Below are 9707 nucleotides of genomic sequence, written 5' to 3'. Positions count from 1 at the left end.
TCCCTCCATGCTGAGCAACAGTTTCTGTCTGGCTGCTGCTGCTGCTGTTGCTGCTCAGCGGGGACAGGTGAGCCCAGAGCTGGGGCCCAGGCTCAGCAGAGGCAGCACGGGAGAGAAACTGCTGCTTAGTGCAGGGTAAAAATGGCCCCTCCCCTTCCCGGCACTCCCTGGTCAAGCTGCCCAGAGCCTACACAGGGCTGCCCTGCATCTGCTCTGCATTGCCACTGCTGCCCCATGAGGTAGTGGTGACGCACAGTAGATGCAAGGCAGCCCCATGTGGCTGCACCAGGAAGCACTGGTGGTGGTGACAAGGGGGAAGACGCACTTCTGCCCCACGCTCAGCAGTAGTTTCTGTCCAGCACTGCCACTGCTGAGCCTGGAGCCAGTGCAGGGCACAGAAGGCCAGGTTTGTGTGCACTGGACCCCCCTGCTACCTCAGGGCTGGGGGCAGTGGCAGCAGCCTGGGATGCCTAGAAAGGCAGTCCAGCTGCAGAGCTGCCTCCGCCCCACTGCGTGCCTAGGGGGTGGCAGGACATACCATGCCTGGGCAATGCCTTGGCCAGGTAGGCCCGCGGCTTTGTCTGCCGCGGGCCAGACAAAGCTGCTTTGCAGGCTGGATCTGGCCTGCAAGCTGTAGTTTGCCCAGGCCATAGTGCCCAGGTAGATACAGAATGTAAAATGTTTCCAAAAAGGCATGTGTTGGATCCAGCCTTCAGCTGAGTTCATGAGTGAAGGAAGATGCCTCTGAAGTTGCACAGAAGATGGTCTCCAAACTAATGAAAAATATAACCTTTATGTTTCTTAGGAAGCGGGCAACCATTGGCCTCTGAGAGGGCCTCAACAGTTTCCCTATTGCATGAAGAAGGGAAGGGAGATAAATAGGTCTGTTGGGTTCTAGTTAATACAACTAACTAAACAAACCACTGGAAAGGATTACATGGATTTGGTTTCTCTTCTTTACAGGGAAAAAAAGAATAGAGCCCCTAATGAGAATCCAAACCTCAACTGAATGTGTAAGACTTTACAAAAATCACTCGGTTTGAATCATGTGGGGTGGGGGGAGCAGCAGCTGGTGCTGCAAGGGTTGCTGCACCCCCGCTTCCAACTCCCCTCCCTCAGGATGGGTAGATCAGAGCAGCAGCCAAAGCATGTGCTGTTTGGTTTGTTCAGTCCCTGAATCGGGGATAAAAAAATCTCCTTCTTTACCTGCTCTGCTCTCAGCACCTCTTCTCCTTCCCTCTTTGCTCAGCCTTACTTCCCCTTCCATCCCATCCCTGCCCATTCAACCCCTCCCTCACCTGCAGCTGCTGTTGTGCAATGAAATACTGCTGGAGAAAGTGGCAGCAACAGTGGCAGACAGGTCCCCTTCCATGAGCCTGCTTACAGGCTAGCAGGGAACACACAGGGGAATCAGCTGTTTCAAAGTGCCTAAAAGAAGAACCAGAATTGACACAAACCTTTGATACCCACAGTTCAAACTCAGCTCCTTTTTTTTTATTTTGACATTTAATCAGTTCCCAGTTTTAATCAGAAAGAAAGAGAAGACAGAGATTTACAAATACCATGTTGAAAGAGGACACAATCTGGGCCAAGTAAAAAATTCTGTGCTGCGCACATTTCCAGCCCTATGTCTAGAATTCAGGGATCAAATATTTTGGGACTTTTAAAGTACTTCTCAATTCCATGCAAGTTTTGCCATCATTACAGTGATCAGGAGATCCACTGGGGGAGGGGAGGTTGCAGTAGCACAGATACAACCCCACACCATGGAAGGAGCAGCCAGGGACTTTTAAATTACCATTTAAAGAATTCCCACTCCCTTCGTCTCCATGCTGTGGCACAGTCCCTCCCCTCCCCATTACAGCTGCTGTCTCTGGCTGCCTTAGGGGAAGGGGGGCAACCTCCAGAGTCACTCCTGCTCACTCCACTCAAGCTTCACGTGGAGCTGAGCTCAACCAGAGCCAGCAGCAGTAGTGGGCAGATTTCCCCTCCCTGCCCAGTCCCCTTGGTGTTCCCTGCCTACACAGGCATGGGGGAAGGGAGCCTGCCTACTGCCATAATTACTGCTGCTGTCTCTAGCAGAACCTGACTCCCTGTGCAGCCAACTGCAGTGGCTCTGGAGCCTCGGCTCAGCAGGCACCACTGGCAGCAGCAGGTGGAAGAGTAGAATGGGAGGGGAAGAGAGTAGGGAAAAGAAGATTCTTACCTGCTTGAGAAACTTGTTCTGCTCTTGTGGCATAGTCTGCCTACAACTAGGGAATACTGGAGACAGGGTGCAACTACTCCTGCAGCGCAGGTCACTGCCCTTGTACCCCTTTACAAAATCCTGGATCTGCTCATGTGATTAACAATAGAGAGAAATTCACTTGTTCTTCTTCTTTTATTTTCTCCAAAACGGAGATCATGGAAATACTCCCAAGAATAAATACAAAATAATCTGATACAATCTGTAAACAAGCTTTTCTCTGCCAGCAAGCTTTTCTTGGCTCTACAAAAGGCCGCAGAAAATCTTAATTAGCCTGTGCAAAATATATACATACTGAAACTCCTATTTGGAGATTTCTCGCACTTCAAACAGACACCGGTTCTGGAACTCATTGTTTGTATAATATCACAAACAGAAAGCTTCTTCAGAAATTTGAAGGGGAATATTCTCATTGCCCAACTGATGTCATACTACCTGCCTTGGATAGTTACTTAACTCGGAGTGGTTTGGCATACACTGGTTCCAGAACATGGTGAATAAGAACCAGGAAGAGGCTTCCAAGAAACATCAGGCTGAGAACAGAGACCAGGACATAGCGGCCAATGAAAAAGGTATCCACAATCTGAAAAGAGTGGAAAGAATAAGTTACACAACTCAGCATTTGTTTCTATATCATCCATAACAAAAGTAATGCTGCACCATGCCAATACCAAGCCAATTCAACCAGAGCCTTCAATTTAAAAAAAAGAGACAGGCTTACAGCTTCTATGACAGAAGGCAGGGCACTATGACACCTTAGGGTGTCTTTACACATGCTCTGGGGTCCGGGTAGGGGAGGAGGTGCTTTAATTAGAGCAGCTCTCAGGAGCCACTCTATTTAAAGCACTCACAGGATCTTGTATACAGTGTCCCACACTTCAAAATGGTGGGAGCTTGGCCTGAGCTTTAGTTTAATGGTTGAACAAGCTTAAGTGAAAGCACCCCTTACTGCCATTTTGAAGCTCAGGGATGCTGAATACGTTTGATGCCAAGGCTGTTCAAGTGTGCTAATTTAGTACATTCCAGCAGACTCGACTAATCTAGTTTGCTCAGACACATTCTAATTAGCACACATTGGAGCACACATCAGGCATGCGTATAGGTGTCCTTGCAGACTAACTCATTCAAGGAAGCATGAGCTTTCATGGACTTGCAAGGTGCAGGTGTACTAAACAGAAGTGAGTAAGGTCATTTAAATACAAAAGATAGAGAAAAGAGAAGGAAAAGATGCAGCACTGCTGAGAGGTGAAAGTGAGCTGAAGGGATAAAAGGAGATAAACAAGGCAGTTAACCCATTGAGATGCACATGATTTCAGCTGAGACCATACTTAGCACAATCCAGTCTGTGGTTGATTTCTTGTTCTGCAGTTTCATGTTCAAGGCAACTACTCTGAGGTCAGTGATGGAATGTTGTAGCTTTTCTCTTTCTGGAATAAATGTCAAATCGGTGCCTATTCATTCTTTCACATAGATTCCTTCATCGTTTTGTTTTTTTTCTGCTGTTTACACTGGCCACTATAAGCAGGTGGTGGCATTATATGTTGGTACAGGCATAGGTGACTGAACCCTGAATCTGAAAATCTACATTATTTGGTCCACTGATGTATTGATGGGGGGCACAACTGGCACCAGGGATGCAGAACAAAACCTGGTGCCTGTTACTGAAGAGATGTTGCTAGAGAAGAGCTGTGAGGGGGTAGGGGCATATGTGGGCTGCTCAGCGCCAACATCCTGCTGCCCTCCTACAGGGAGCCCTACACTGGTTGGGCTGCCCTGGCTGCTGCCACAACTCTGCACCACCACTGCTGCTCCTGCTGCTGGGTGGGCAGGGGGCACCTCACCATGGCAGTGCGGCTGGTGTGGGGCTCCCAGGGGCAGGGCCATCATCTGCCCTTGCCCCAAGCGTAGATCTGGGGGGCACATGCCCCACCCCATCTCCCCTCCCCAGGAATGCACACAGAAGCAGGAAACTGTTTCCCCACCCACCCACTGGATTAGCTGTCCATGGCTCTGTCCCACTCCCTGCCCCAGCCCTGGGCGCCATGCATTACCCTGGCTGGGCACTGCCCTCAGGCCCAGCCCCTGTCCCACTCCCTCCCTCACCATGGGGGCTTCAATCTGCCCCCTCTTCCCCCCATAGACTTACCTGCCTGGGGCTGTATTCCTGACCAGGTCCGTGTGCCTGCGTGCATGCGTATACGGCACCCCCTGCGTCCTGCTCCCTGCCGCCCCTTGCAGGCTGGAATTCTGCCAGCCTGCAAGGGGAAATCTGCCATTTCCCATGGTGAAAGGAAAACTTGAATCCCTGCATCATACTGGAAATCCAGAACAAATGCTGTTCTGGTGTCAAGCAGCTTGGGAACGGGACTTAATGTTCCCATTTCAGGACTGTCCTGTACAGTTAGGGACAGGTGATCACCCTACCCTCTTCTCAAGGCACCTGTCCAGTGGTGATATGACTATTACAAAGTTACATATGGGCAGCTAAGAGATGAATATACTGGATGGAGTATTCAAGAATCACCTGGTGGAAAATCTTGTTAAAATCTTGGAATTTCTTTAGAGATTTTTTCCCCCATGTGTTCACATGATGCATCTTTAGGTATATCAATGGGATGAGAAGGTACATGCAGAACTGTCAACATAGCAGTTCCCAGAAAAAAGGAAAATACCTGCAGTCCCTGCAGACAGACAGTCTCTCATCTCTGCCCACAGAAGGGGGGTTGCAATAGAAGGTTTTGAGGACACAAACAACTAGATCGGTAGAGTTCCTGACTTCAGTGGGAAATCTGCTCAAGTCCACACTCAGTACCACTATTTTCTATGGAACACTCTCCATTCAAGAAAGTCATAGTGCTAAAACAGTCCCTCCCTCCCCCTACCAGCTGAGTAAAAGATATATACATATTATATTGGTTTCAAAGAGAGAAACAGAGGCATAAACAAGGAAAGTGACTTACCTAAGGTTACACAGGCACAAAAAAAAAAAATCTCTGCTATAGTTAGGAGTACAAAGCAGAAGTCCTGGCTCATCATTCCTAGCTCTAACTACTAAATGTTACTTCAACTAAGATAATTTTTTTTGGCATCTGAAAAAGGAAAAGCCAGATAGGGAGACATATGGCACCCTACTAATGTAAAATTTAAGCCCCACTGCTGGTACTTCATCTATTCTGGGTCCCATTCCTAGGGTGTGGGTCTAATGCTACCTATTGTGAGTAGATTTGCATAGACAGTACTTGAATGATAAACAATTTACTACTTTCTGGTCTCAAGTGTATTTCTAATGGAAGAGTTAGTTCCATGGAGCAGGAAAATACTAATCATACATAATGGGCCTGGTATCTGCTCATACATGTGAAGTTCCATGACAGACATTGTAGGGGTTGTTGTTGCACATGTTGCCTCCCCAGCTTCATGACATGGAAGAGAAAGCATAGCTCCATCTTCACTGGTTGACTCCAGTCAATATTTTACTCCACCTGGACAAGATTTCAGTTACTGTATTGATATAGTACCTACGACCATATGTGACACTAGTAAACTGAGATCTGTTAGCTCAGGGTGATTCTGAAGCTTACAGGCCTGGATTCTGCGATGGAAGCTGTTACATGAGTCTTTTCACATGGAGGCTGGAAAAGAATCTTATTATTCAGTGAAGATGCAGACACAAAAGGGAGACAGTGTTAGTGAGACATACCAATCAGCAAAAGGAGTGTTCTGAAATCAACCTCCCAACTCTTGGGATTGCTCCAACACTGCTTACAAAAAATGGGAGTTTTGTGGAACAGCATTAACACAAGCTTGACCTTGGCTCTGCTACAGAACAAGTCTCTGGCGGGCTATATGTTTGCTCGTTCAACGCGTTTCACTTTTTAATTAGCCAATTAGCAAGCTTCAGGTACAGAAAGCCCAGATCATGTATTATTGATATTCTATCAAGCAAGACTACTGCAAGGGCCAGCACTGGAGATCCTGTAAATAAGCCTTCTAATTCTCCCCGATACGTAACTTGTCCAATTGCCACTATTGCCCTTGATCTCGCTTTCGAAATTTGTCTGAATTGTTCATAGCCAGGAGACAAAAAACCCCAACAACCTTATAATAAGAGACAGAGAGCTCTCAAAAGGCATATCTACATGATACACTAACTGCGCAGGAGCATGACACAGCACAAATAGTACTAATACACTACTGCACAGTATTATTAGGCTACTGCATAGTAGCATCAGTAAAAAGGCATGTGCCAGCACTACTGCACGGTAACTCTGGTTACTGGGCATTAATGAATGTGTAGATGCGCCCAAACCTAATCAACAAATCAATATAGAGAAAAATAATATTCTTCTATACATTATTAGAACACAGGGAATGGCACCTAAAACAGAACACTCTAATATCCCCAACCCAAACACATAAGTGAGGTATGGAAGACTGTGCTGAAAGACAGAAGGAAGGAAAGAACAAGTTTCTACTTGCAAGCTTAAACAGTCTGGTGTGAGCAGAATTCAAGCAGATCCTCCCTCTCAACCAGGGCTAACAGAACAAATAAGGTTATAAAACAAAAGACTAGCCCAGTGGTTTTTTAGTGCTCTTTAAATCATAAGCAGTAGCCTGGAAAAATAGAATACGAATCTGTTTATCAAGTCACTTAGACTAAGCCAAAAAGGAATAACTGCTTTTTTGGAAAAGTGTGTAACAGCAGCTAAAAATAACTGATGTTTTGCCTTTTGATAACAATTGAGTTGTATGCAGTCAGCTGGAATCTTTGTTACCCTGTTGTCAGCCTTGACCACTTTCAAGGGACTCTTAATTGCAGAAGTGTGACTAAAATGGGCCACAAAGCCTGTTTCAGAATGTAACATCTGCAAAGGTTCAACTGGCAAAAACTGCCTGGTGGCTGAGAGAGGGAGGAGCTGCTTCCCCCGCAACATCGAGCAAAAATGTTTGTCCGGCTGCTGCTGTTGTTGCTGCTGCTGCTCAGCCAGGACGGGTGAGCCTGGAGCCAGGGCCCAGGCTCAGCAGAGGCAGCACGGGAGAGAAACTGCTGCTTGGCGTGGGGTAAAAGTGGCCCCTCCCCATCTCACTGCCAGCACTTCCTGGTGAAGCCATCTAGAGCCTGCACAGGATTGCCCTGCCTCTGCTCTGCATTGCCACTGGTGCAAAATCAATGGGAGTTTTATCATGAATTGCAATCCCTCAAGGATTTTACTCCAGAACAGGGAAGGTTCCCACGATATGAAAACATGCTGAGAGAAAGCAGCAGAAATTTTTAAAATCAGAAATCTAAAAAGAGTCATTCAGCAGCAGGCACTAACACAAACTACTGCCAATGATAAGAGAAAGATTCAAGAACTGATTTTCTCAAGACAGATTTATGGAATTGGAAGCTAGTTGTATAGAGTAGCTTGAATAGCTATGAAAATGAGCTTTGCAAAAAATAAAACTACTATTTGGTTACATTCTTGCAAGGTGGGGCATCTGGGGTACAGTATCTGTTTTGTAATAAGCCTAGATTGAATGAGAAAAGTCAAGACAAAAGGATTAAAATGGAGAAAAAGAATGTTTTACCTTTGTTTCTGTAGCTGGCTCTGGAAACTCACTGGCACGAGGGAAAAACCAAAGAACCAAAGTAATGATCAGAGCAGAAATAAAGACTAGAACAACCGAGAACCTAAGAAAAGAATCAGATAGGGACAATCTCACTGTTGAGTCCCAGTCCCAGAGCTCTCTTTAAAAACACAACATTTACAATGAATGATACTGCATTCTATCTATCAATAGTACCTCATCATCATACTCATTCCAACTCAGTGACAAAACCCTCTCTACAATCCTACACCAAGTATTCAGAGCATCTGAAAGACTCCAATATGCATTCATCTCGTATGCAAGCAAGTCCTATTCTTCTTTTCTCTTTTCTATTAAAACGTAAAGAAAGTATGAACTTCCTAAAATTACTGCCATTCCCTATAGAACTGTTAGTAAACCAGGATATGGAAAACCTGATTTTCAAGAGTGCCTGGGCAACTGGACACTCAGTTCCCACTTATCTCCTTATCTGGCATTGAAAATCTCTGTCCTGCAGCAAAGCTGAATTGTACATTCTGCTGCTGCATCTTTGTACTGAATACTATCTGTGCTTCTTGTCTATAATAGTTACATTTGCTTTCAACAATAATTTTGATAATCTATTAGATTTTCATGGGCCACATCTTGATTTACTAAGCAAATTTAAAATAGATTTCATAGACATTAGGGCTGGAAGGGACCTCGGAAGATCATCGAGTCCAGCCCCCTGCCCAAAGGGCAGGAAGTCAGCTGGGGTCATAGGATCCCAGCAAGATAAGCATCCAGTTTTGTCTTGAAGGTGTTCAATGAAGGCGCTTGAACCACCTCCGGTGGCAGGCTGGTCCAGACCTTGGGGGCTCGGACAGTAAAGACATTCTTCCTTATGTCCAGCCTGAAACGGTCTTGTAGTAGTTTGTGACCATTCGACCTCGTTATCCCTTGGGGCGCTCTGGTGAACACACGTTCCCCCAGATACTGGTGGTCACCTCTGATAAACTTGTAGGTGGCCATCAGATCACCCCGGAGCCTGCGCTTTTCCAGGCTAAAGAGCCCCAGGGCTCTCAGCTTGTCATCGTAGGGTCTGCTTCCCCGACCTCTGATCATGCGCGCGGCTCTTCTCTGGACTCGCTCAAGCTTCTCCACATCCTTTTTGAATTGTGGAGCCCAAAGCTGGACGCAGTACTCCAATGAAAAATAAATAAACAAACAAACAAGGAAAGGTGGTTATTCTGGTCAGTCAACTGCCTGCCCAAGAACTACACTTGAGTTTTAGAGTAAGAGGCTTCAGAAGTGATTTAATCTTTGGACTAAACACAAATGGTAGAAGCCAGATCCTAAAGAAACACTTTCAGCAGTGACAAAAGACAATCACCACCAAAAATCCTCCAATAGCTTCCTGTCCCGTGTGGAATATAGGTCCATGTGCTATATAGCACTTTACGCAAAAAGAACAACAAACTAAGCAAAGCTGTGTTTATAAACTCAACTAAATCCCAATGAACTAGAGTATTCTGTGGCAGGAAGTTAAATTCATAGTCTGAACGGGCCCTATTTTAAGAATCCATTTCTTGAAATTAGAGGTGCATCGGTTCATATTGTATGGGCACCAATAAAAGAAAAATTGACATTATAGGCAATTGGCTTTTTTTGACTGATATGGAGAATAATGTCACTGATCTGCAGGGATCCTGGTTTTGCAAGATAAAAAATTGCAAATTCTCTGATTAAAAACCCCAGAAGCCGTGATTAAAATTAAAGGCCCCCCCCAGCCCTGCTGGTGCCCCTCACTTCCCCCCACAGTTCTGCTGGTGCCTCTTGCCTCCCACCCACAGCTCCTGCCGCCTTGCCCTGCAAGGTTGGGGGGGGGGGGGGGGGGAGGGGCCGGGGAGGG

The 9707-nt window shown here is 46.2% G+C and overlaps 1 protein-coding gene across 1 annotated transcript in view; it reads right to left on the bottom strand.

The window, feature by feature from the left end:
* Positions 1-425: 425 nt before the first annotated feature.
* TMEM218 (transmembrane protein 218) overlaps positions 426-9707 on the bottom strand; it is an 11924-nt gene continuing 2642 nt past the window's right edge. The window contains exons 3-4 of the mRNA XM_006031867.3: positions 7817-7919; positions 426-2828 (exon numbers count right to left, since the gene is read on the bottom strand). Of these exons, the coding sequence (XP_006031929.1) occupies positions 2694-2828; positions 7817-7919 (238 nt within the window). The 3' untranslated portion in view covers positions 426-2693. The remainder of the gene's footprint in view (positions 2829-7816; positions 7920-9707) is intronic.

This window comes from Alligator sinensis, unplaced genomic scaffold (genome assembly GCF_000455745.1).
Source record: "Alligator sinensis unplaced genomic scaffold, ASM45574v1 scaffold385_1, whole genome shotgun sequence".
Classification (NCBI taxonomy): Eukaryota; Metazoa; Chordata; order Crocodylia; family Alligatoridae; genus Alligator; species Alligator sinensis.
The sequence above is the reverse complement of the archived record's forward strand: the minus strand, read 5'-3'. Positions and strand labels throughout refer to the sequence as shown.